General features: G+C 47.3%; 1 protein-coding gene across 1 annotated transcript in view; it reads left to right on the plus strand.

Moving 5' to 3' along the window:
- Positions 1–3,767: 3,767 nt before the first annotated feature.
- LOC124020467 (EH domain-binding protein 1-like) overlaps positions 3,768–27,839 on the plus strand; it is a 36,761-nt gene continuing 12,689 nt past the window's right edge. Inside the window, exons 1-2 of the mRNA XM_046335704.1 lie at positions 3,768–3,923; positions 9,885–9,958. Of these exons, the coding sequence (XP_046191660.1) occupies positions 3,850–3,923; positions 9,885–9,958 (148 nt within the window). The 5' untranslated portion in view covers positions 3,768–3,849. The remainder of the gene's footprint in view (positions 3,924–9,884; positions 9,959–27,839) is intronic.

A 27,839-nucleotide genomic window follows, 5' to 3' on the forward strand; every position in this document is an offset into this window, starting at 1 on the left:
AGTTGATTTGTCAGAGGACAAACCATTCACAGAGACAAACTGATATCTTTCCGACAGATAAGACCTAAACCAGGCCAGAACATGTCCGTGTAGACCAATTTGGGTTTCCAATCTCTCCAAAAGAATGTGGTGATCGATGGTATCAAAAGCAGCACTAAGGTCTAGGAGCACGAGGACAGATGCAGAGCCTCGGTCCGATGCCATCAAAATGTCATTTACCACCTTCACAAGTGCCGTCTCAGTGCTATGATGGGGTCTAAAACCAGACTGAAGCATTTCGTATACATTGTTTGTCTTCAGGAAGGCAGTGAGTTGCTGCGCAACAGCCTTCTCTAAAATCTTTGAGAGGAATGGAAGATTCGATATAGGCCGATAGTTTTTTATATTTTCTGGGTCAAGGTTTGGCTTTTTCAAGAGAGGCTTTATTACTGCCACTTTTTTAGTGAGTTTGGTACACATCCAGTGGATAGAGAGCCGTTTATTATGTTCAACATAGGAGGGCCAAGCACAGGAAGCAGCTCTTTCAGTAGTTTAGTTGGAATAGGGTCCAGTATACAGCTTGAAGGTTTAGAGGCCATGATTATTTTCATCATTGTGTCAAGAGATATAGTACTAAAACACTTGAGCGTCTCTCTTGATCCTAGGTCCTGGCAGAGTTGTGCAGACTCAGGACAACTGAGGTTTGGAGGAATACGCAGGTTTAAAGAGGAGTCCGTAATTTGCTTTCTAATAATCATAATCTTTTCCTCAAAGAAGTTCATGAATTTATCACTGCTAAAGTGCAAGTCATCCTCTCTTGGGGAATGCTGCTTTTTAGTTAGCTTTGCCACAGTATCAAAAAGGAATTTCGGATTGTTCTTATTTTCCTCAATTAAGTTAGAAAAATAGGACGATCGAGCAGCAGTAAGGGCTCTTCGGTACTGCACGGTACCATCCTTCCAAGCTAGTCGGAAGACTTCCAGTTTGGTGTGGCGCCATTTCCGTTCCAATTTTCTGGAAGCTTGCTTCAGAGCTCGGGTATTTTCTGTGTACCATGGAGCTAGTTTCTTATGAGACATTTTTTTAGTTTTTAGGGGTGCAACTGCATCTAGGGTATTGCGCAAGGTTAAATTGAGATCCTCAGTTAGGTGGTTAACGGATTTTTGTCCTCTGGCGTCCTTGGGTAGGCAGAGGGAGTCTGGAAGGGCATCAAGGAATCTTTGTGTTGTCTGTGAATTTATAGCACGACTTTTGATGTTCCTTGGTTGGGGTCTGAGCAGATTATTTGTTGCAATTGCAAACGTAATAAAATGGTGGTCTGATAGTCCAGGATTATGAGGAAAAACATTAAGATCCACAACATTTATTCCATGGGACAAAACTAGGTCCAGCGTATGACTGTGAGAGTGAGTGGGTCCAGAGACATGTTGGACAAAACCCACTGAGTCGATGATGGCTCCAAAAGCCTTTTGGAGTGGGTCTGTGGACTTTTCCATGTGAATATTAAAGTCACCAAAGATTAGAATATTATCTGCAATGACTACAAGGTCTGATAGGAATTCAGGGAACTCAGTGAGAAACGCTGTATATGGCCCAGGAGGCCTGTAAACAGTAGCTATAAAAAGTGATTGAGTAGGCTGCATAGATTTCATGACTAGAAGCTCAAAAGACGAAAAACGTCATTTTTTTTTTTGTAAATTGAAATTTGCTATCGTAAATGTTAGCAACACCTCCGCCTTTGCGGGATGCACGGGGGATATGGTCACTAGTGTAGCCAGGAGGTGAGGCCTCATTTAACACAGTAAATTCATCAGGCTTAAGCCATGTTTCAGTCAGGCCAATCACATCAAGATTATGATCAGTGATTAGTTCATTGACTATAATTGCCTTTGAAGTAAGGGATCTAACATTAAGTAGCCCTATTTTGAGATGTGAGGTATCATGATCTCTTTCAGTAATGACAGGAATGGAGGTGGTCTTTATCCTAGTGAGATTGCTAAGGCGAACACCGGTGGTTGTTAGGTGGTTGTTAGGTGGTTATGTTATGTGGTTGTTAGGTGGTTATGTTATGTGGTTGTTAGGTGGTTGTTATGTGGTTGTTAGGTGGTTATGTTATGTGGTTGTTAGGTGATTATGTTATGTGCTTGTTAGGTAGTTATGTTATGTGGTTGTTAGGTGATTATGTTATGTGGTTGTTAGGTGGTTGTTATGTGGTTGTTAGGTGGTTGTTAGGTGGTTATGTTATGTGGTTGTTAGGTGGTTATGTTATGTGGTTGTTAGGTGGTTATGTTATGTGGTTGTTAGGTGGTTATGTTATGTGGTTGTTAGGTGATGTGGTTGTTAGGTGGTTATGTTATGTGGTTGTTAGGTGGTTATGTTAGGTGGTTGTATATGGTTGTTAGGTGATGTGGTTGTTATGTGGTTGTTAGGTGGTTATGTTATGTGGTTGTTAGGTGGTTGTTAGGTGTTATGTGGTTGTTAGGTGGTTATGTTATGTGGTTGTTAGGTGGTTATGTTATGTGGTTGTTAGGTGGTTATGTTATGTGGTTGTTAGGTGGTTATGTTAGGTGGTTATATGTGGTTGTTAGGTGATGTGGTTGTTAGGTGGTTATGTTATGTGGTTTGGTGGTTATGTTATGTGGTTGTTAGGTGGTTGTTAGGTGATGTGGTTGTTAGGTGGTTATGTTATGTGGTTGTTAGGTGATTATGTTATGTGGTTGTTAGGTGATTATGTTAGGTGGTTGTTAGGTGGTTGTTAGGTGGTTGTTAGGTGGTTATGTTAGGTGGTTGTTAGGTGGTTATGTTATGTGGTTGTTAGGTGGTTATGTTATGTGGTTGTTAGGTGGTTGTTATGTGGTTATGTTGTTAGGTGGTTGTTAGGTGATGTGGTTGTTAGGTGGTTATGTTATGTGGTTGTTAGGTGGTTATGTTAGGTGGTTGTTAGGTGGTTGTTAGGTGATGTGGTTGTTAGGTGGTTGTTATGTGGTTGTTAGGTGGTTATGTTATGTGGTTGTTAGGTGGTTATGTTATGGTTGTTAGGTGGTGATGTGGTTGTTAGGTGGTTATGTTATGTGGTTGTTAGGTGGTTATGTTATGTGGTTGTTAGGTGGTTATGTTATGTGGTTGTTAGGTGGTTATGTTAGGTGGTTGTTAGGTGGTGGTTGTTAGGTGATGTGGTTGTTAGGTGGTTATGTTATGTGGTTGTTAGGTGGTTATGTTAGGTGGTTATATGGTTGTTAGGTGATGTGGTTGTTAGGTGGTTATGTTAGGTGGTATGTTAGGTGGTTATATGGTTGTTAGGTGATGTGGTTGTTAGGTGATGTGGTTGTTAGGTGATTATGTTATGTGGTTGTTAGGTGAGTTGTTATGTGGTTGTTAGGTGATGTGGTTGTTAGGTGGTTGTTAGGTGATGGTTGTTATATGGTTGTTAGGTGTTGTTATATGGTTGTTAGGTGATGTGGTTGTTATGTGGTTGTTATATGGTTGTTAGGTGATGTGGTTGTTATGTGGTTGTTTGGTTGTTAGGTGGTTGTTAGGTGATGTGGTTGTTAGGTAGTTGTTATGTGGTTGTTAGGTGATGTGGTTGTTATGTGGTTGTTAGGTGATTGTTATGTGGTTGTTAGGTTGAGGTAGTTGTTATGTGGTTGTTAGGTGATGTGGTTGTTAGGTGATTGTTATGTGATTGTTATGTGGTTGTTATGTGGTTGTTAGGTAGTTGTTATGTGGTTGTTAGGTGATGTGGTTGTTAGGTGGTTATGTTATGTGGTTGTTTGGTGATGTGGTTGTTATGTAATACATTTGTTGTGGGTTGTTCCATGTGTTTAATTGATCTGTTGTATTCCAGGGAACAGTAAGGAAGAGGAGGAGGCCATGATGCAGGAGTGGTTCATGTTGGTCAACAAGAAGAACGCTCTGATCAGGAGACAGAACCAACTCTCTCTACTGTAAGTCCCCCTAACTCTCTCTACTGTAAGTCCCCTAACTCTCTCTACTGTAAGTCCCCTAACTCTCTCTACTGTAAGTCCCCTAACTCTCTCTACTGTAAGTCCCCCTAACTCTCTCTACTGTAAGTCCCCCTAACTCTCTCTACTGTAAGTCCCCTAACTCTCTCTACTGAAAGACCTGACTCTCTCTACTGTAAGTCCCCCTAACTCTCTCTACTGTAAGTCCCCTAACTCTCTCTACTGTAAGTCCCCCTAACTCTCTCTACTGTAAGTCCCCTAACTCTCTCTACTGTAAGTCCCCTAACTCTCTCTACTGTAAGTCCCCCTAACTCTCTCTACTGTAAGTCCCCTAACTCTCTCTACTGTAAGTCCCCTAACTCTCTCTACTGTAAGTCCCCTAACTCTCTCTACTGTAAGTCCCCTGACTCTCTCTACTGTAAGTCCCCCTAACTCTCTCTACTGTAAGTCCCCTAACTCTCTCTACTGTAAGTCCCCTAACTCTCTCTACTGTAAGTCCCCCTAACTCTCTCTACTGTAAGTCCCCTAACTCTCTCTACTGTAAGTCCCCCTAACTCTCTCTACTGTAAGTCCCCTAACTCTCTCTACTGTAAGTCCCCCTAACTCTCTCTACTGTAAGTCCCCTAACTCTCTCTACTGTAAGTCCCCTAACCCCTCTACTGTAAGTCCCCTAACTCTCTCTACTGTAAGTCCCCTAACCCTCTCTACTGTAAGTCCCCTAACTCTCTCTACTGTAAGTCCCCTAACTCTCTCTACTGTAAGTCCCCTAACTCTCTCTACTGTAAGTCCCCTAACTCTCTCTACTGTAAGTCCCCTAACCCCTCTACTGTAAGTTCCCCTAACTCTCTCTACTGTAAGTCCCCTAACCCCCTCTACTGTAAGGTCCCCTAACCCCTCTATTGTAAGGACCCTAACCCCTCTACTGTAAGTCCCCTAACTCTTTCTACTGTAAGTCCCCTAACCCCCTCTACTGTAAGGTCCCCTAACCCCCTCTCCAGTAAGTTCCCCTAACCCCTCTACCGTAAGGTCCCCTAACCCCCTCTACCGTAAGGTCTCCTAACCCCCTTGACTCTAAGTCCCCTAACACTAAGCTCTTTCTCTCTCACTCTCCATTGTGTCTGACTATCCAGTACACAGACATAGTATTCTCTCTGTTTGTTCCCAGTACACAGACATAGTATTCTCTCTGTGTGTTCCCATTACACAGACATAATATTCTCTCTGTGTGTTCCCAGTACACAGACATAGTATTCTCTCTGTGTGTTCCCAGTTCCCATTACACAGACATAATATTCTCTCTGTGTGTTCCCAGTACACAGACAGAGTATTCTCTCTGTGTGTTCCCAGTACACAGACATAGTATTCTCTCTGTGTGTTCCCAGTTCCCAATACACAGACATACTATTTTCTCTGTGTGTTCCCAGTACACAGACATAGTATTCTCTCTGTGTGTTCCCAGTTCCCAATACACAGACATAGTATTCTCTCTGTGTGTTCCCAATACACAGACATGGTATTTTTAAACCAATCATCACACAACTGCTTTACCTGTGATCTGTGTGTTGTAAACCTGTTAATGTCCATAATCCATTCTGGTTCTGTTTATTCCTGGCATTTACATGTCAACATTAAACCAACAAGAACCCAGCGATCATCACAACGTTGCATCACAACGCCTTTTCTTTAGCTACATGAACAAATGGCACCCTATTCCTATGTAGTGCACTACTTTTAGACCAGGGCCCTATGGGATTCTGTGTGGGTCCTGGTCAAAAGTAGTGTCATTTGTGACACAGGCTTTGTGCGGTCACTCAGCCACTAGGTGGACAGGTGGAAAAACACTGCTCTCCTTTTCATTCTCTCTCTCTTTCCTTTTCATTCTCTCTCTCTCTTTCCTTTTCATTCTCTCTCTCTCTTTCCTTTTCATTCTCTCTCTCTCTTTCCTTTTCATTCTCTCTCTCTCTTTCCTTTTCATTTCTCTCTCTCTTTCCTTTTCATTCTCTCTCTCTCTTTCCTTTTCATTTCTCTCTCTTTCCTTTTCATTCTCTCTCTCTCTTTCCTTTTCATTCTCTCTTCTCTTTCCTCATTCTCTCTCTCTCTTTCCTTTTCATTCCTTCCTCCATCGCAGGATTTCAAAGGACCAGAGAGAACAAGAGACTGAAGTATTCATATATAATCACATTATATGGTGTGAGAGAGAGAGGGAGGGAGATAGAGGGAGGGAGAGAGAGAGGAGGGAGAGAGAGAGGAGAGAGGAGGGAGAGAGAGAGAGAGAGGGAGAGAGAGAGAGGGAGGGAGAGAGAGAGAGGGAGAGAGAGAGGGGGAGGGAGAGAGCGGGGAGGGTGTTTAAAGTGGCCAATTGATAGAGGGTCTGATTACTACCTCTTTCATTTCTCTCTTTGTGGCAGAAAAGCGCCTCTGAAGGACAAATTCTATTATGGGGAAAATTAGCTCGTTTTCTAAACCATCTGAAAGAAGGGGAATTAAATTTGTAGCCCTACCGCCCAGACATTACCCACTCTACCGCCCAGACATTACCCACTCTACCACCCAGACATTACCCACTCTACCACCCAGACATTACCCACTCTACCGCCCAGACATTACCCACTCTACCACCCAGACATTACCCACTCTACCACCCAGACATTACCCACTCTACCACCCAGACATTACCCACTCTACCACCCAGACATTACCCACTCTACCGCCCAGACATTACCCAGAGGGACCGCCCAGACATTACCCACTCTACCGCCCAGACATTACCCACTCTACCGCCCAGACATTACCCACTCTACCGCCCAGACATTACCCACTCTACCGCCCAGACATTACCCACTCTACCACCCAGACATTACCCACTCTACCGCCCAGACATTACCCACTCTACCACCCAGACATTACCCACTCTACCGCCCAGACATTACCCACTCTACCACCCAGACATTACCCAGGGACCGCCCAGACATTACCCACTCTACCGCCCAGACATTACCCAGACCGCCCAGACATTACCCACTCTACCACCCAGACATTACCCACTCTACCGCCCAGACATTACCCACTCTACCCCCCAGACATTACCCACTCTACCGCCCAGACATTACCCACTCTACCGCCCAGACATTACCCACTCTACCACCCAGACATTACCCACTCTACCACCCAGACATTACCCACTCTACCACCCAGATATTTACCACCCAGACATTACCCCCTTCCTACCGGTCAGACATTACTCCTCCTACCGCCCAGACATTTCTCCTCCTACCGCCCAGACATTACCCTCCTCCTACCGCCCAGACATTACCCCTTCCTACCACCCAGACATTACCCACTCTAAACCATCCAGACATTACCCACTCTACCACCCAGACATTACCCACTCTACCACCCAGATATTACCCCCTACCACCCAGACATTACCCCCTTCCTACCGCCCAGACATGACCCCCTACCGCCCAGACATTACCCTCCTCCAACCCCCAGACATTACCCTCTCCCACCCAGACATTACCCACACTACCACCCAGACATTACCCCCCTACCACCCTGACATTACCCCCCTACCACCCAGACATTACCCCCTACCACCCTGACATTATCCTCCTTGTCTCTCCATCTCTCTACCTGTCTCTCCATCTCTCTATCTGTCTCTCCATCTCTCTACCTGTCTCTCCATCTCTCTACCTGTCTCTCCATCTCTCTACCTGTCTCTCTATCACTCTACCGCCCAGACATTACCCACTCTACCCCCAGACATTACCCACTCTACCGCCCAGACATTACCCACTCTACCGCCCAGACATTACCCACTCTACCGCCCAGACATTACCCACTCTACCACCCAGACATTACCCACTCTACCACCCAGATATTACCCCCCTACCACCCAGACATTACCCCCTTCCTACCGCCCAGACATTACCCTCCTCCTACCGCCCAGACATTACCCTCCTCCTACCGCCCAGACATGACCCTCCTCCTACCGCCCAGACATTACCCCCTTCCTACCACCCAGACATTACCCACTCTACCACCCAGACATTACCCACTCTACCACCCAGACATTACCCACTCTACCACCCAGATATTACCCCCCCTACCACCCAGACATTACCCCCTTCCTACCGCCCAGACATGACCCCCTACCGCCCAGACATTACCCTCCTCCAACCCCCAGACATTACCCTCCTCCTACCGCCCAGACATTACCCACACTACCACCCAGACATTACCCCCTACCACCCTGACATTACCCCCCCACCACCCAGACATTACCCCCTACCGCCCTGACATTATCCTCCTTGTCTCTCCATCTCTCTACCCTGTCTCTCCATCTCTCTATCTGTCTCTCCATCTCTCTACCTGTCTCTCTCATCTACCTGTCTCTCCACCTGTCTCTACCTGTCTCTCCATCTCTCTACCTGTCTCTCCATCTCTCTACCTGTCTCTCCATCTCTCTACCTGTCTCTCCATCTCTCTACCTGTCTCTCCATCTCTCTACCTGTCTCTCCATCTCTACCTGTCTCTCCATCTCTCTACCTGTCTCTCCATCTCTCTACCTGTCTCTCCATCTCTCTACCTGTCTCTCCATTTCTGTCTCTCCACCTGTCTCTCCATCTCTCTACCTGTCTCTCCATCTCTCTACCTGTCTCTCCATCTCTCTACCTGTCTCTCCATCTCTCTACCTGTCTCTCCATCTCTCTACCTGTCTCTCCATCTCTCTACCTGTCTCTCCTCTCCTCTCTACCTGTCTCTCTACCTGTCTCTCCATCTCTCTACCTGTCTCTCCATCTCTCTACCTGTCTCTCCATCTCTCTACCTGTCTCTCCATCTCTACCTGTCTCTCCATCTCTCTACCTGTCTCTCCATCTCTCTACCTGTCTCTCCATCTCTCTGCCTGTCTCTCCATCTCTCTACCTGTCTCTCCATCTCTCTACCTGTCTCTCCATCTCTCTACCTGTCTCTCCATCTCTCTACCTGTCTCTCCATCTCTCTACCTGTCTCTCCCTGTCCATCTCCACCTGTCTCTCCATCTCTACCTGTCTCTCCATCTCTCTACATCTCTACCTGTATCTCCATCTCTCTACCTGTCTCTCCATCTCTCTACCTGTCTCTCCATCTCTTTACCTGTCCATCTCTCTACCTGTCTTTTCCCTGTCTCTCCATCTCTCTACCTGTCTCTCCATCTCTCTACCTGTCTCTCCATCTCTCTACCTGTCTCTCCATCTCTCTACCTGTCTCTCCCTCTCTACCTGTCCCCCTCTACTTTTCCCTGTCTCTCCATCTCTCTACCTGTCTCTCCAATCTCTACCTGTCTCTCCATCACTACCTGTCTCTCCAATCTCTACCTGTCTCTCCATCTCTCTACCTGTCTCTCCATCTCTCTACCTGTCTCTCCATCTCTCTACCTGTCTCTCCAATCTCTACCTGTCTCTCCATCTCTCTACCTGTCTCTCCAATCTCTACCTGTCTCTCCATCTCTCTACCTGTCTCTCCATCTCTCTAACTGTCTCTCCAATCTCTACCTGTCTTTCCATCTCTCTACCTGTCTCTCCATCTCTACCTGTCTCTCCACCTCTCTCCTTCGCTTTCTTTCCCCCTACTTCTGTCTGTCTTTCTGTCCCTCCCTCTTTCTCTTTCCCTCCATTTCTTTCTCTCCCTCTCTTTCTCTCCCTCTCTCTTTTTCTCCCTCTCTCTCTCTCTCCGTCTCTGTCCCTCTCTCACCCACACACAGGGTTTTACCTGACCAGCCCAGGCAGGGCCCCGGGTCGGGGTATGTTTGTGTATCAGATATTTGCAGTAGATTAATGTGTGAAGAGAAGGGAGAAGGTCCAGCCGACTGGCTGAATCGATGTTTATTGCAGACTTCTTCTAAGTGCTTAATGATTTAGTCATTAACATATTGATGAACTTTGTTCCAACTTACTGCCACAGGGAGAAGGAGCACGATCTGGAGCGACGCTTTGAGCTGCTCAACAGAGAGCTGAGAGCCATGATGGCCATCGAGGGTAAGACATTTACCCTTCGGTCATTTAGAAGACGCTCTTATGACGGGGAAGTTAGGCCAGGGGGTTGAGCGGGGTAAAGAGGGGGGGGAGGGGGGGACGATTAGAGAGGGTGGGGAGACGGGGAGGGTGGGGAGACGATTAGAGAGGGGTGAGAGACTATTAGAGAGGGGGGGTGATTAGGGGAGGGTTAGTTTAAGTAGGAAAGTGGAAATGGGGAAAATACTTCAAATACATCACCTGTACCTTTATGGGTGGTGATTTTACTGCTATCTACTGGTACACTGTCTATTATTCCATTAGGTTGGATTCAACACATTTCTCTCCTGCTTCCTGTCAGGATCCTAACCACAGGTTGCTAGGGTGGTTACTAGGAGGAGCCTCCTCAGTCAGGATCCTAACCACAGGTTGCTAGGGTGGTTACTAGGAGGATCCTCCTCTGTCAGGATCCCTAACCACAGGTTGCTAGGTGGTTACTAGGAGGAGCCTCCTCAGTCAGGATCCTAACCACAGGTTGCTAGGGTGGTTACTAGGAGGAGCCTCCTCTGTCAGGATCCTAACCACAGGTTGCTAGGGTGGTTACTAGGAGGAGCCTCCTCAGTCAGGATCCTAACCACAGGTTGCTAGGTGGTTACTAGGAGGATCCTCCTCTGTCAGGATCCTAACCACAGGTTGCTAGGTGGTTACAAGGAGGAGCCTCCTCAGTCAGGATCCCAACCACAGGTTGCTAGGTGGTTACTAGGAGGAGCCTCCTCAGTCAGGATCCTAACCACAGGTTGCTAGGGTGGTTACTAGGAGGATCCTCCTCAGTCAGGATCCCAACCACAGGTTGCTAGGTGGTTACTAGGAGGAGCCTCCTCAGTCAGGATCCTAACCACAGGTTGCTAGGGTGGTTACTTGGAGGAGCCTCCTCAGTCAGGATCCTAACCACAGTTTGCTAGGTGGTTACTAGGAGGAGCCTCCTCAGTCAGGATCCTAACCACAGGTTGCTAGGGTGGTTACTTGGAGGAGCCTCCTCAGTCAGGATCCTAACCACAGGTTGCTAGGTGGTTACTAGGAGGAGCCTCCTCAGTCAGGATCCTAACCACAGGTTGCTAGGTGGTTACTAGGAGGAGCCTCCTCAGTCAGGATCCTAACCACAGGTTGCTAGGTGGTTACAAGGAGGAGCCTCCTCAGTCAGGATCCTAACCACAGGTTGCTAGGGTGGTTACTAGGAGGAGCCTCCTCAGTCAGGATCCTAACCACAGGTTGCTAGGGTGGTTACTAGGAGGATCCTAACCACAGGTTGCTAGGTGGTAACTAGGAGGAGCATCCTCAGCGAGGAGATCTGGACTGATGCTGTCTGATCAGTGCTATCTAACACCCATACTAGGCCTGAATACCATTATCAGCACCCTGGTTTGATATCTAGCCCTGCTGACTGACATGGAGGATTAAAACCCAGCTAGCTAGTAGCTACGTTATCCAGGTAGGTTGTTGTGTGTACTGGTACCGGCTGAAAAGCACCACTATTGTGTGGTATCAAAGTTGTCGAGCCGAAACCCAAGTTTAATCCCTTTCACGGTGTCCTCTTTGTGAAAAATGAACCTTTTGACAATCAATGCAAATTGATTTCTCCATTCAATGTTGACCTGCCTGCACCTCTGCATCGGCCATGGTAATTTCTTTCCCCACCTGATAAGCAACCTGATCCATATTAAATCAATTGTAATTAGCTGGTGGAAGGGACTGGGCAGGTGTGTGTAGAGAGGAGGGGAGAGTGTGTATTTGTGTGTGCACCGTGTGTGTGTGTGTGTGTGTGTGTGTGTGTGTGTGTGTGTGTGTGTGTGTGTGTGTGTGTGTGTGTGTGTGTGTGTGTGTGTGTGTGTGTGTGTGTGTGTGTGTGTGTGTGTGTGTGTGTGTGTGTGTGTGTGTGTGTGTGTGTGTGTGTGTGTGTGCACCGTGTGTGTGTGCACCGTGTGTGTGTGCACCGTGTGTGTGTGCACCGTGTGTGCACCGTGTGTGCACCGTGTGTGCACCGTGTGTGCACCGTGTGTGCACCGTGTGTGTGTGTGTTGTGGAGTAGACAGACATGTAGCTGAACAGGAGCAAGAGCACATCCTGGTTGTGGGTTGATTGCTCTTGTCTGCCACACACCAGCCAGCCTGTATTTCTGTATTTGGAGAGGGAAGCAACAGGTAATGTCAGTGACAGACACCTGACAAAGACACAGGACAAAGACACCTGGTTGACAAAGACACCTGACAAAGCTGCTCTGAACTTTACATTTTATTACATTGTTCTAAGTGCATTTTCCACATGGTCACATGGTCACAACACATGGTCACATGGTCACAACACATGGTCACATGGTCAAAGACATGGTCACATGGTCACAACTTTACATTTGGTCACATGGTCACAACACATGGTCACAACACATGGTCACATGGTCACAACACATGGTCACATGGTCACAACACATGGTCACATGGTCACAACACATGGTCACATGGTCACAACACATGGTCACATGGTCACAACACATGGTCACATGGTCACAACACATGGTCACATGGTCACAAACACATGGTCACAACACATGGTCACATGGTCACACACACATGGTCACAACACATGGTCACAACACATGGTCACATGGTCACATGGTCACACAACACATGGTCACATGGTCACAACACATGGTCACATGGTCACATGGTCACAACACATGGTCACAACACATGGTACATGGTCACATGGTCACAACACATGGTCACAACACGTGGTCACATGGTCACAACACGTGGTCACATGATCATATGGTCACAACAAGTGGTCAGAGCACATGGTCACAACACATGGTCACATGGGGATAAGGAATACATATGTTAAAATTAAAGCATAGTAATCTATAAAACATAATTGACATAAAACGTCATGATACAATAACATACAGTCGTTGTTTTCTAAGAGCACAATAGGTGTTTCATGGCCATTTCCAGGCTATGCACTGAGAGGATGAATCCTTTGCAATCCTATAAACCTTTGCATCCTATAAACCTGAATTGAGTGCATGAGCAGCAGAGTATGAGAGGTGGAGAGGTGGGACAAGGCAGACCATGGTCCTGGAGAGGTGGGACAAGGCAGACCATGGTCCTGGAGAGGTGGGACAAGGCAGACCATGGTCCTGGAGAGGTGGGACAAGGCAGACCATGGTCCTGGAGAGGTGGGACAAGTCAGACCATGGTCCTGGAGAGGTGGAGAGGTGGGACAAGGCAGACCATGGTCCTGGAGAGGTGGGACAAGGCAGACCATGGTCCTGGAGAGGTGGGACAAGCCAGACCATGGAGAGGTGGGACAAGGCAGACCATGGTCCTGGAGAGGTGGGACAGGTCTGCCTTAGACCATGGTCCTGAAGAGGTGGGACAAGGCAGACCATGGTCCTGAAGAGGTGGGACAAGGCAGACCATGGTCCTGAAGAGGTGGGACAAGCCAGACCATGGTCCTGGAGAGGTGGGACAGGTCTGCCTTAGACCATGGTCCTGGAGAGGTGGGACAAGGCAGACCATGGTCCTGGAGAGGTGGGACAGGTCTGGTCCTTGGAGAGGTGGGACAAGGCAGACCATGGTCCTGGAGAGGTGGGACAAGGCAGACCATGGTCCTGGAGAGGTGGGACAAGGCAGACCATGGTCCTGGATGGTCCTGGAGAGGTGGGACTTATCAGACCACTGGCCCTTTATGGGACAAGGCAGACCATGGTCCTCCTCTCCACTCTCAAGCCAGACCCTCTCCACCCTCTCCTCTCCACCCTCTCCAATCTCCTGGAGAGGTGGGACTCCTCTCCACCCTCTCCTGGAGAGGTGGGAATCTCTCTCCTGGGACTTATCAACTGCCCTTTATCCTCCTCTCCACCCTCTCCTCTCCCACCCTCTTTATCCCACCAGACCTCCAATCCTCTCCACCCTCTCCCTCCTCTCCATGGTCCCTGGGACCCTCTCCACCTCTCCTCTCCAGACCCTCTCCACTCTCCTCCTCTCTCCCTCCAGGTGGGGACAAGCCAGCCCTCTCCTCTCCACCCTCTCCAATCTCTCCTCCTGCCCTCTCTCCATTCCTCTCTCCTCTTCTCCTTCCTTGGGGATCTACTTAATATTCAACATGCTCTACCTTTCACAGGCCAGGCACAGATAGTTCTGCTAGAAAGATAGTGTGTGAGGGAAGAGAGTGTGTGTCCGCTGTTATTTGGTGGTTGGCCAGGTCCATTGAGTGATGGCTGGGCTGCGTGGCGTGGCGTGGCTTGCAGGTAATTGCTGATTTGGTTGGCCAGCCGATGACAGAGAGACTTGCAGAGATAGACACACACACACAGGCGCTCGCGCACACACACACGTCCATGCCAGTCGATGACAGAGAGACGCTAGCGCTGGAGTACTCAAACCAGTGAACGACACAGATATACACACTTGAAGAGATATATGCACACTCACACACACTCACACAAACTCACACACACTCACACACACTCACACACACTCTCACACACTCTCACACACTCTCACACATGATTAAAATTGATACAGATAGCCAGCAGCGTATCCACTTATTCTGATGCCTCACAGCATAGTGGGAGAATGTGTGCTTCCATACCATCCAGTCTATGATCCATACTGTTATTGAGCTGTCAGTCTATGACCCATACTGTTATTGAGCTGTCAGTCTATGACCCATACTGTTATTGATCTGTCAGTCTATGATCCATACTGTTATTGAGCTGTCAGTCTATGACCCATACTGTTATTGATCTGTCAGTCTATGATCCCATACTATTATTGATCTGTCAGTCTATGACCCATACTGTTATTGAGCTGTCAGTCTATGACCCATACTGTTATTTGATCTGTCAGTCTATGACCCATACTGTTATTGAGCTGTCAGTCTATGATCCATACTGTTATTGATCTGTCAGTCTATGATCCATACTGTTATTGATCTGTCAGTCTATGATCCATACTGTTATTGAGCTGTCAGTCTATGATCCATACTGTTATTGAGCTGTCAGTCTATGACCCATACTGTTATTGAGCCGTGAGCTGTCAGTCTATGATCCATACTGTTATTGAGCTGTCAGTCTATGATCCATACTGTTATTGATCTGTCAGTCTATGATCCATACTGTTATTGATCTGTCAGTCTATGATCCATACTGTTATTGAGCTGTCAGTCTATGATCCATACTGTTATTGATCTGTTAGTCTATGATCCATACTGTTATTGAGCCGTGAGCTGTCAGTCTATGATCCATACTGTTATTGAGCTGTCAGTCTATGATCCATACTGTTATTGAGCTGTCAGTCTATGACCCATACTGTTATTGAGCTGTCAGTCTATGACCCATACTGTTATTGATCTGTCAGTCTATGATCCATACTGTTATTGAGCCGTGAGCTGTCAGTCTATGATCCATACTGTTATTGAGCCGTGAGCTGTCAGTCTATGATCCATACTGTTATTGAGCCGTGAGCTGTCAGTGGTTGGTAGAGTTGAAGATTTTATCAGGAACAGAATGGAACCTAAAGATCAGGGGACTGGACCCCATCACAGAACACCTAGAGGAGGGAGGGAGGGAGAGAGAGGGGGAGGAGGGGAAGGAGAGGGGGAGGAGGGGAAGGAGAGGGGGAGGAGGGGGAAGAGAGGGGGAGGAGGGGAAGAAGGGGGAGGAGGGGAGAGAGGGGGAGGAGGAGAATGAGAGGTGGAGGAGAAGAGGTGGAGAAGGAGGAGGAGAATAAGGTGGAGAAGGAGGAGGAGAATAAGGAGAAGGAGGAGGAGAATAAGGAGAAGGAGGAGGAGAATGAGAGGTGGAGAATAAGGAGAAGGAGGAGGAGAATAAGAGGGAGGAGAAGGAGGAGGATAAAGAGAGGGAGGAGAAGGAGGAGGAGAAAGAGAGGGAGGAGGAGAAGGAGAGGGTATATAAAACAGACCCTGGTGATGTTTAAAGACATGTAGGGTGATAGAGGGGATCTTCCTTGTGTCTGCCTGGTCTGCTGCCAGGCTGTGAAAATACCATCTGTATACCAGGCTCTCATCTCCCTCACACCAAAACACACACACACACCTGTAAAAACACACACACACCTGTAAACACACACACACATAATGGTACAAACACACACACACACCTTTAAACACACATACACATAATGGTACATACACACACACACACACATAATGGTACGTACACACACACACACCTTTAAACACACATACACATAATGGTACATACACACACACACACACACATACACATATTGGTACATACACACACACATACACATAATGGTACATACACACACACACACACACATACACATAATGGTACACACAAACACACACATACACATAACGGTACGTCCACACACACACACCTTTAAACACACACACACACCTTTAAACACACACACACACCTTTAAACACACATACACACCTTTAAACACACACACACAATGGTACGTACACACACAAACGTGCTTACAGACACAGTCTTAGGAACACCATCTGTAATCCACGGTCTCATCTCCTTGCAACCAAATTGATCTACTGTGCTCTCTTTATCTGCTTACTGTTTACACACACACTTACACACTCACACCACACACACTCACACCACACACACACACACACACTCACACACACACACACACACACACACACCTTTCTCTCCCCTCTCCGTACACAGCGTGTGCCGTGGCTCGGAGGGTGTGTGTTATGAAGTGTCTGTTCCTGGTCTCTGAAGGGATTTCTGCAGAGCCACAGGTCCCACACTTTTCTTGTTACGGTTTGATATGATAAGCTTTTTTATATGTTGAAAATCAATATGTAATCCTATGCAGTAGTTTATCCCCCCTCCTCTGCAACTCTCACCGTCTCTCTCCCTCCCTCCCCCTCTCTCTCACCGTCTCCCCCTCACTCTCACCATTTCTCTCCCTCCCTCCCCCTCTCTCTCACCATCTCTCTCCCTCCCTCCCCCTCTCTCTCACCGTCTCCCCCTCACTCTCACCATCTCTCTCCCTCCCTCCCCCTCTCTCTCACCATCTCCCCTCACTCTCACCATCTCTTTCCCTCACTCTCACCATCTCTCTCCCTCTCTCTAACCATCTACCCCTCTCTCTGATCATCTCCCTCCCTCACCATCTACCCCTCTCTCACCATCTCTCCCTCACCATCTACCCCTCTCTCACCATCTCTCCCTCTCTCTCTCCTCTCTCCCTCTCCCTCTCTCCCTCTCCCCTCTCCTCTCCCTCTCTCTCCCTCTCCCTCTCCTCTCCCTCTCTCCCTCTCTCTCTCTCTCTCTCTCTCTCTCTCTCTCTCTCTCTCTCTCTCTCTCTCTCTCTCTCTCTCTCTCTCTCTCTCTCTCCCCCTCTCTCTCCCCCCCTCCCCTCCCTCCCTCTCTCCCTACCCTCTTCTACTCCCCCCATGTGTAAATCTATTTGTTGCAGGTCTAAGGCCGCGGTGCTGTAGCCCTGGATTCATTAGGTCGTGTGTGTGTGTGTGTGTGTGTGTGTGTGTGTGTGTGTGTGTGTGTGTGTGTGTGTGTGTGTGTGTGTGTGTGTGTGTGTGTGTGTGTGTGTGTGTGTGTGTGTGTGTGTGTGTGTGTGTGTGTGTGTGTGTGTGTGTGTGTGTGTGTGTGTGTGTGTGTGTGTGTGATCCTGTCACACGGGCACCCTTTGATGATGTTGCTAACTCTTTCAGGATCGCTAGTTGACTGGAACTGGAGATAAGCTTGGGGTTGGGTGACAATGCACACACACACACACACACACACAGAGATGATAACACACACACACACACACAAAACTACATAATGGCACACACACACAAAAACACATAATGGCACACACACACACTCACACAGATGATGGCACACACACACACACAAAAACACATATTGACACTCACACACACAGATTATGACACACAAACACAATGACACACACACAGATAATGACACACACACAAACACATAATGACACACACACAAACACATATTGACACACACACACAGATAATGACACACGCACACAAACACACACACATATTGACACACACGTCACACACACAAACACACATTGACACACACACACAAACACCTACTCTTACACACGCTTTGTATAAAATAGATCTACTAGTGTTGCAGCTAGTCAAGCAGCTGTGTCTAGTCCTAGACAAGGTGCTGTCTATACAGCTAGTCAAGCTGCTGTAACTAGTCCTAGACAAGGTGCTGTCTATACAGCTAGTCAAGCTGCTGTAACTAGTCCTAGACAAGGTGCTGTCTATACAGCTAGTCAAGCAGCTGTAACTAGTCCTAGACAAGGTGATGTCTATACAGCTAGTCAAGCAGCTGTAACTAGTCCTAGACGAGGTGCTGTCTATACAGCTAGTCAAGTAGCTGTGTCTAGTCCTAGACAAGGTGCTGTCTATACAGCTAGTCAAGCAGCTGTAACTAGTCCTAGACGAGGTGCTGTCTATACAGCTAGTCAAGTAGCTGTAACTAGTCCTAGACAAGGTGATGTCTATACAGCTAGTCAAGTAGCTGTGTCTAGTCCTAGACAAGGTGCTGTCTATACAGCTCATCAAGCAGCTGTAACTAGTCCTAGACGAGGTGCTGTCTATACAGCTAGTCAAGCTGCTGTAACTAGTCCTAGACAAGGTGCTGTCTATACAGCTAGTCAAGCTGCTGTAACTAGTCCTAGACAAGGTGCTGTCTATACAGCTAGTCAAGCTGCTGTAACTAGTCCTAGACAAGGTGCTGTCTATACAGCTAGTCAAGCAGCTGTAACTAGTCCTAGACAAGGTGATGTCTATACAGCTAGTCAAGTAGCTGTGTCTAGTCCTAGACAAGGTGCTGTCTATACAGCTCGTCAAGCAGCTGTAACTAGTCCTAGACGAGGTGCTGTCTATACAGCTAGTCAAGCTGCTGTAACTAGTCCTAGACAAGGTGCTGTCTATACAGCTAGTCAAGCTGCTGTAACTAGTCCTAGACAAGGTGCTGTCTATACAGCTAGTCACGCTTACAAGGTGCTGTCTATACAGCTAGTCAAGCTGCTGTAACTAGTCCTAGACAAGGTGCTGTCTATACAGCTAGTCAAGCTGCTGTAACTAGTCCTAGACAAGGTGCTGTCTATACAGCTAGTCAAGCTGCTGTAACTAGTCCTAGACAAGGTGCTGTCTATACAGCTAGTCAAGCTGCTGTAACTAGTCCTAGACAAGGTGCTGTCTATACAGCTAGTCAAGCTGCTGTAACTAGTCCTAGACAAGGTGCTGTCTATACAGCTAGTCAAGCAGCTGTAACTAGTCCTAGACAAGGTGCTATCTATACAGCTAGTCAAGCTGCTGTAACTAGTCCTAGACAAGGTGCTGTCTATACAGCTAGTCAATTGGCTGTAACTAGTCCTAGACAAGGTGCTGTCTATACAGCTAGTCAAGCAGCTGTAACTAGTCCCAGACAAGGTGTTGTCTATACAGCTAGTCAAGCTGCTGTAACTAGTCCTAGACAAGGTGCTGTCTATACAGCTAGTCAAGCAGCTGTAACTAGTCCTAGACAAGGTGCTGTCTATACAGCTAGTCAAGCAGCTGTAACTAGTCCTAGACAAGGTGCTGTCTATACAGCTAGTCAAGCAGCTGTAACTAGTCCTAGACAAGGTGCTGTCTATACAGCTAGTCAAACAGCTGTAACTAGTCCTAGACAAGGTGCTGTCTATACAGCTAGTCAAGCTGCTGTAACTAGTCCTAGACAAGGTGCTGTCTATACAGCTAGTCAAGCAGCTGTAACTAGTCCTAGACAAGGTGCTGTCTATACAGCTAGTCAAGCAGCTATAACTAGTCCTAGATAAGGTGCTGTCTATACAGCTAGTCAAGCTGCTGTAACTAGTCCTAGACAAGGTGCTGTCTATACAGCTAGTCAAGCAGCTGTGTCTAGTCCTAGACAAGGTGCTGTCTATACAGCTAGTCAAGCAGCTGTAACTAGTCCTAGACAAGGTGCTGTCTATACCACTAGTCAAGCAGCTGTGTCTAGGACTAGTTAAGGTGTTGTCTATACAGCTAGTCAAGCAGCTGTAACTAGTCCTAGTAAAGTTGATGTCTATACAGCTAGTCAAGCAGCTGTGTCTAGGACTAGTTAAGGTGCTGTCTATACAGCTAGTCAAGCAGCTGTAACTAGTCCTAGACAAGGTGCTGTCTATACAGCTAGTCAAACAGCTGTAACTAGTCCTAGACAAGGTGCTGTCTATACAGCTAGTCAAGCTGCTGTAACTAGTCCTAGACAAGGTGCTGTCTATACAGCTAGTCAAGCAGCTGTAACTAGTCCTAGATAAGGTGCTGTCTATACAGCTAGTCAAGCTGCTGTAACTAGTCCTAGACAAGGTGCTGTCTATACAGCTAGTCAAGCAGCTGTGTCTAGTCCTAGACAAGGTGCTGTCTATACAGCTAGTCAAGCAGCTGTAACTAGTCCTAGACGAGGTGCTGTCTATACCACTAGTCAAGCAGCTGTGTCTAGGACTAGTTAAGGTGTTGTCTATACAGCTAGTCAAGCAGCTGTAACTAGTCCTAGTAAAGTTGATGTCTATACAGCTAGTCAAGCAGCTGTGTCTAGGACTAGTTAAGGTGCTGTCTATACAGCTAGTCAAGCAGCTGTAACTAGTCCTAGACAAGGTGCTGTCTATACAGCTAGTCAAACAGCTGTAACTAGTCCTAGACAAGGTGCTGTCTATACAGCTAGTCAAGCTGCTGTAACTAGTCCTAGACAAGGTGCTGTCTATACAGCTAGTCAAGCAGCTGTAACTAGTCCTAGACAAGGTGCTGTCTATACAGCTAGTCAAGCTGCTGTAACTAGTCCTAGACAAGGTGCTGTCTATACAGCTAGTCAAGCAGCTGTGTCTAGTCCTAGACAAGGTGCTGTCTATACAGCTAGTCAAGCAGCTGTAACTAGTCCTAGACGAGGTGCTGTCTATACCACTAGTCAAGCAGCTGTGTCTAGGACTAGTTAAGGTGCTGTCTATACAGCTAGTCAAGCAGCTGTAACTAGTCCTAGTAAAGTTGATGTCTATACAGCTAGTCAAGCAGCTGTGTCTAGGACTAGTTAAGGTGCTGTCTATACAGCTAGTCAAGCAGCTGTAACTAGTCCTCGACAAGGTGCTGTCTATACAGCTAGTCAAGCAGCTGTAACTAGTCCTAGACACGGTGCAGGTAACTTCACAGTAACTACAAATGTCCAAAATGACACCCTATTCCTTTCATAGTGCACTACCTTGGATTAGCGCCCTATGGGCAGGATTAGGCTTCCATTTGGGACTCAGCCTTTGTGTCCTGACTTCAGTTGGCCCCTGGCCAAAGCTCTCTCTTGGGGGCCATTCCACCGAACGACAGAACACAACTAAAGAGAGATCTGTGGAAGCAATAGACGTCCCCAGACATCACTCGCTGACTACTCTGTAAAATGTCTCTCAAAGTTTTAATCAATCTGTGGATTAACCAATGCTAGTTTGTGCGTATGTGTGTGCTGGTAAATGTGTTGGACCTGGATTTTAAGCCAAGAACACAAACATACTCACTCTCCCCCCGTCCTGCTCTGAGAAAGGGGTCTTTGGAGCAGTTTGGGTCTCCTGAATACATTGAGCATTGGAAGGGTGGGGGTCATGGGGATTTGAACCGGTGCATTCTTCTGTGTCTTGTGCAGATTCACATGGTTACCGTTGAGAGGGTGAAACAGAAGAGAGAGAGAGGGTGAAACAGAAGAGAGGGAGAGAGAGAGAGAGGGTGAAACAAGAGATAGAGAGAGGGTGAAACAAGAGAGAGAGAGAGGGTGAAACAAGAGAGAGAGGTTGAAACAAGAGCCAGAGAGAGAGGGTGACATAAGAGAGAGAGAGAGGGTGAAACAAGAGATAGAGAGAGGGTGAAACAAGAGAGAGAGAGGGTGAAACAAGAGATAGAGAGAGGTTGAAACAAGAGAGAGAGAGAGGGTGAAACAAGAGATAGAGAGAGGGTGAAACGAGAGAGAGAGAGAGAGAGAAGAGAGAGAGAGAGGGTGAAACAAGAGAGAGAGAGAGAGAGAGAAACAAGAGAGAGAGGGTGAAACAAGAGAGAGAGAGAGAGGGTGAAACAAGAGAGAGAGGTTGAAACAAGAGCCAGAGAGAGAGGGTGAAATAAGAGAGAGAGGGTGAAACAAGAGAGAGAGAGAGAGGGTGAAACAAGAGAGAGAGAGAGAGGGTGAAACAAGAGAGAGAGGGTGAAACAAGAGAGAGATGTTGAAACAAGAGATAGAGAGAGGGTGAAACAAGAGAGAGAGAGGGTGAAACAAGAGAGAGAGAGGGTGAAACAAGAGAGAGAGGGTGAAACAAGAGAGAGAGGGTGAAACAAAGAGAGAGAGAGAGAGGGTGAAACAAGAGAGAGAGGGTGAAACAAGAGAGAGAGATGTTGAAACAAGAGAGGGTGAAACAAAGAGAGAGAGAAACAAGGTGAAACAAGAGAGAGAGAGGGTGAAACAAAGAGAGAGAGAGGGTGAAACAAGAGAGAGAGAGAGGGTGAAACAAGAGATAGAGAGAGGGTGAAACAAGAGAGAGAGAGGGTGAAACAAGAGAGAGAGAGGGTGAAACAAGAGAGAGAGAGGTGAAACAAGAGAGAGAGAGGGTGAAACAAGAGAGAGAGAGGGTGAAACAAGAGAGAGAGAGGGTGAAACAAGAGAGAGAGAGGGTGAAACAAGAGAGAGAGGGTGAAACAAGAGAGAGAGAGGGTGAAACAAGAGAGAAGAGGGTGAAACAAGAGAGAGAGAGGGTGAAACAAGAGAGAGAGAGGGTGAAACAAGAGAGAGAGGGTGAAACAAGAGAGAGAGGGTGAAACAAGAGAGAGAGGGTGAAACAAGAGAGAGAGGGTGAAAGAGAGAGAGAGGGTGAAACAAGAGAGAGAGAGGGTGAAACAAGAGAGAGAGGGTGAAACAAGAGAGAGAGAGAGGGTGAAACAAGAGAGAGAGGTGAAACAAGAGAGAGAGAGGGTGAAACAAGAGAGAGAGAGGGTGAAACAAGAGAGAGAGAGAGGGTGAAACAAGAGAGAGAGAGGGTGAAACAAGAGAGAGAGAGGGTGAAACAAGAGAGAGAGAGAGTGAAACAAGAGAGAGAGAGAGGTGAAACAAGAGAGAGAGAGGGTGAAACAAGAGAGAGAGAGGGTGAAACAAGAAAGAGGTGAAACAAGAGAGAGAGAGGGTGAAACAAGAGAGAGAGGGGTGAAACAAGAGAGAGAGGTGAAACAAGAGAGAGAGAGGGTGAAACAAGAGAGAGAGAGGGTGAAACAAGAGAGAGAGAGTGAAACAAAGAGAGAGAGGGTGAAACAAGAGAGAGAGAGGGTGAAAAGAGAGAGAGAGAGAGAGAGGTGAAACAAGAGAGAGAGAGGGTGAAACAGAGGGTGAAACAAGAGAGAGAGAGGGTGAAACAAGAGAGAGAGAGGGTGAAACAAGAGAGAGAGAGGGTGAAACAAGAGAAAGAGGTTGAAACAAGAGAGAGAGAGGGTGAAACAAGAGAGAGAGAGAGGGTGAAACAAGAGAGAGAGAGAGGGTGAAACAAGAGAGAGAGGGTGAAACAAGAGAGAGAGGGTGAAACAAGAGAGAGAGAGAGGGTGAAACGAGAGAGAGGGTGAAACAAGAGAGAGAGAGAGGGTGAAACAAGAGAGAGAGAGGGTGAAACAAGAGAGGTTGAAACAAGAGAGAGAGAGAGGGTGAAACAAGAGAGAGAGAGGGTGAGAGGTTGAGAGAGAGGGTGAAAAGAGAGAGAGAGAGAAACAAGAGAGAGAGAGAGGGTGAAACAAGAGAGAGAGAGGGTGAGAGAGAGAGGGTGAAACAAGAGAGAGAGAGAGTGAAACAAGAGAGAGAGAGAGTGAAACAAGAGAGAGAGAGAGTGAAACAAGAGAGAGAGAGGGTGAAACAAGAGAGAGAGAGGGTGAAACAAGAGAAAGAGGTTGAAACAAGAGAGAGAGAGGGTAAGACAAGAAGAGAGAGAGCAAGAGGGTGAAACAAGAGGGTGAGAGGGAGAGGGTGAAGAGGGTGAAACGAGAGAGAGGGTGAAACAAGAGAGAGAGAGAGGGTGAAACAAGAGAGAGAGAGGGTGAAACAAGAGAGGTTGAAACAAGAGAGAGAGAGAGGGTGAAACAAGAGAGAGAGAGGGTGAAACAAGAGAGGTTGAAACAAGAGAGAGAGAGAGAGAGGGTGAAACAAGAGAGAGAGAGGGTGAAACAAGAGAGAGAGAGAGTGAAACAAGAGATAGAGAGAGGGTGAAACAAGAGAGAGAGAGAGTGAAACAAGAGAGAGAGAGAGTGAAACAAAGAGAGAGAGAGAAACAAGAGAGAGAGAGAGTGAAACAAGAGAGAGAGAGGGTGAAACAAGAGAAAGAGGTTGAAACAAGAGAGAGAGAGGGTAAGACAAGAGAGAGAGGGTGGAGCAAGAGAGGGTGCAACAGAAGAGAGAGAGGGTGAAACGAGAGAGTGTGTGTGAACACTGGCTTTCTCTCGCTCCTCCCTCTTTCGGGGTTGGAAGTAGGGAGGGGGTAACTTCCATGAGTGGCTGCGGGGTGATTTTTACCGCAGGTTTCTGGTTACACGCACTCTCACTCACACTCACTCTCTTTCTCATACACACACACACAAACTTTCTCTCACACACAGACACTCACCCCTGTTCTCTACCCTCTCGTTTGCGCGGCCATGTCTGTCATCGTCCCTCTATTGTTTACCTTTCTAATGAGGGGGCGGGACCTACCACAGCTTTGATTGACAGCTCCATGCTTCCGCATCCCCCTGGCGGGTTGGAACTTTGCCTTCTTGGCTAAAGAAGAGGGGAGGGGAAAGAGAGAGGGAGGGGAAAGAGAGAGGGAGGAGAAAGAGGGAGGGAGGGGAAAGAGGGAGGGAGGGGAAAGAGGGAGGGGAAAGAGGGAGGGAGGGGAAAGAGAGAGGGAGGGAGGGAGGGAGGGAGGGAGGGAGGGAGGGAGGGAGGGAGGGAGGGAGGGAGGGAGGGAGGGAGGGAGGGAGGGAGGGAGGGAGGGAGGGAGAGAGGGAGGGAGGGAGGGAGGGAGATAGAGTAGGGGAGAGGAAAGAGAGAGGGAGGGGAAAGGGGGAGATAGAGTAGGGGAGAGGAAAGAGAGAGGGAGGGGAAAGGGGGAGATAGAGTAGGGAGAGGAAAGAGAGAGGGAGGGGAAAGGGGGAGATAGAGTAGTGGAGAGGAAAGAGAGAGGGAGGGGAAAGGGGGAGATAGAGTAGGGGAGAGGAAGTAGAAAAGAGAGAGAGAGCAGTTGAGAGGGTGGGACAGAAAAGGAGGGATGTTTTTTGTTATACCTCCGTTTTAGATACGTTTCCCCTCTGTGGGCAGGCCTTTGTGCAGGCCTTTGGGCAGGCCTTTGGGCAGGCCTTTGGGCAGGCCTTTGGGCAGGCCTTTGGGCAGGCCTTTGGGCAGGCCTTTGGGCAGGCCTTTGGGCAGGCCTTTGGGCAGGCCTTTGGGCAGGCCTTTGGGCAGGCCTTTGGGCAGGCCTTTGGGCAGGCCTTTGGGCAGGCCTTTGGGCAGGCCTTTGGGCAGGCCTTTGGGCAGGCCTTTGGGCAGGCCTTTGGGCAGGCCTTTGGGCAGGCCTTTGGGCAGGCCTTTGGGCAGGCCTTTGTGCAGGCCTTTGTGCAGGCCTTTGGGCAGGCCTTTGGGCAGGCCTTTGTGCAGGCCTTTGGGCAGGCCTTTGGGCAGGCCTTTGTGCAGGCCTTTGGGCAGGCCTTTGTGCAGGCCTTTGGGCAGGCCTTTGGGCAGGCCTTTGGGCAGGGGAATTGTGGGATAGTGGAGGTATGGCAAAGGAGTAATAACCTTTTCTATTTGTAATAAGTATATAATTGAAGCTGACAACTTTCCATCACATTGTGTGAGTTTAGTGAGTAGTCTTCTCCTTTTGACATTTCACTGGTCTTTAATTTAAACATCAAAACCATGTTTGGTATATTGGTATTAGTCCCTGGTAAACACTACTGACCAACCTCTCTGAAGAGGAGAGTAGTTTAGTGCCTGAGAGAGAGAAACGGTCAGAAGAAGAGAAAGAAAGAGAGAGAAACAGAGAGAGCGAGAGAGTAGCGGGTCAGATAATGGGACTGTGCTCATTTCGCTCTGTGGTCGACTTCAAAGAGTGGCTGGACCAATGAAGAGAGAGCAAGACCGTACAGGGGGACAAACACACTGGGCCCAGCATGGAGCGCACACACACACACACACACACACACACCACACACATACAAACACACACTCACACACATGACAGGCCGGTGCAACTTGACAAACCAGAGGGGAAATATATATATTTTTTTAAATAAAACATGCAGCGCACTTATTTTAGTGACTGACATTCTCCAACATTCCTTTTCTTCTCAGATCAATAGGTGTTTAAATATGAATGGATGTAAAGGTGTTGAACCAGATGCGTCACATGACCCGCTGTAGAACTCTGAACTGTTAGAGGGCCAACACCGCCCACTGCAACACAACATTTCTACTGGCACATTTCACTACAGTGTTTGGCCACAAAATGCAACTTTTTTGTGTGTTTTTTTTCCCGGCCCTGACTGTGTGATTAATGGGACTGAAGTATATATATATATATAATAAAATATATATATAAAAAAAATATATATATATATATATATATACATATATATACATATATATGTTGTTTTTTTTATAATACGAGACATGTTCTCTCCTCGAGAGTTTATCTCTGGTAGCACATATTCACAAAGCTTCTCTGAGGAGGAGCGCTGATCTAGGACCCTCCTCTTATTCATTATGATTTAAAAGGCTAAACTGATCCTATGTCAGCACTCTGAGAAGCATGGTGGGATCAATATATCTACCCTGGTGTTGGGTACATCTACAGATATGATGGGGTTAGGGGTGTGTATCTATCTACCATGGTGTTGGGTATATCTACAGATATGATGGGGTTAGGGGTGTGTATCTATCTACCATGGTGTTGGGTATATCTACAGATATGATGGGGTTAGGGGTGTGTATCTATCTACCATGGTGTTGGGTATATCTACAGATATGATGGGGTTAGGGGTGTGTATCTATCTACCATGGTGTTGGGTATATCTACAGATATGATGGGGTTAGGGGTGTGTATCTATCTACCATGGTGTTGGGTATATCTACAGATATGATGGGGTTAGGGGTGTGTATCTATCTACCATGGTGTTGGGTATATCTACAGATATGATGGGGTTAGGGGTGTGTATCTATCTACCATGGTGTTGGGTATATCTACAGATATGATGGGGTTAGGGGTGTGTATCTATCTACCATGGTGTTGGGTATATCTACAGATATGATGGGGTTAGGGGTGTGTATCTATCTACCATGGTGTTGGGTATATCTACAGATATGATGGGGTTAGGGGTGTGTATCTATCTACCATGGTGTTGGGTATATCTACAGATGGGGTTAGGGGTGTGTATCTATCTACCATGGTGTTGGGTATATCTACAGATGGGGTTAGGGGTGTGTATCTATCTACCATGGTGTTGGGTATATCTACAGATATGATGGGGTTAGGGGTGTGTATCTATCTACCATGGTGTTGGGTATATCTACAGATATGATGGGGTTAGGGGTGTGTATCTATCTACCATGGTGTTGGGTATATCTACAGATATGATGGGGTTAGGGGTGTGTATCTATCTACCCTGGTGTTGGGTATATCTACAGATGGGGTTAGGGGTGTGTATCTATCTACCATGGTGTTGGGTATATCTACAGATGGGGTTAGGGGTGTGTATCTATCTACCCTGGTGTTGGGTATATCTACAGATATGATGGGGTTAGGGGTGTGTATCTATCTACCATGGTGTTGG

The sequence above is a fragment of the Oncorhynchus gorbuscha genome, unplaced genomic scaffold, assembly GCF_021184085.1.
Source record: "Oncorhynchus gorbuscha isolate QuinsamMale2020 ecotype Even-year unplaced genomic scaffold, OgorEven_v1.0 Un_scaffold_827, whole genome shotgun sequence".
Classification (NCBI taxonomy): domain Eukaryota; kingdom Metazoa; phylum Chordata; class Actinopteri; order Salmoniformes; family Salmonidae; genus Oncorhynchus; species Oncorhynchus gorbuscha.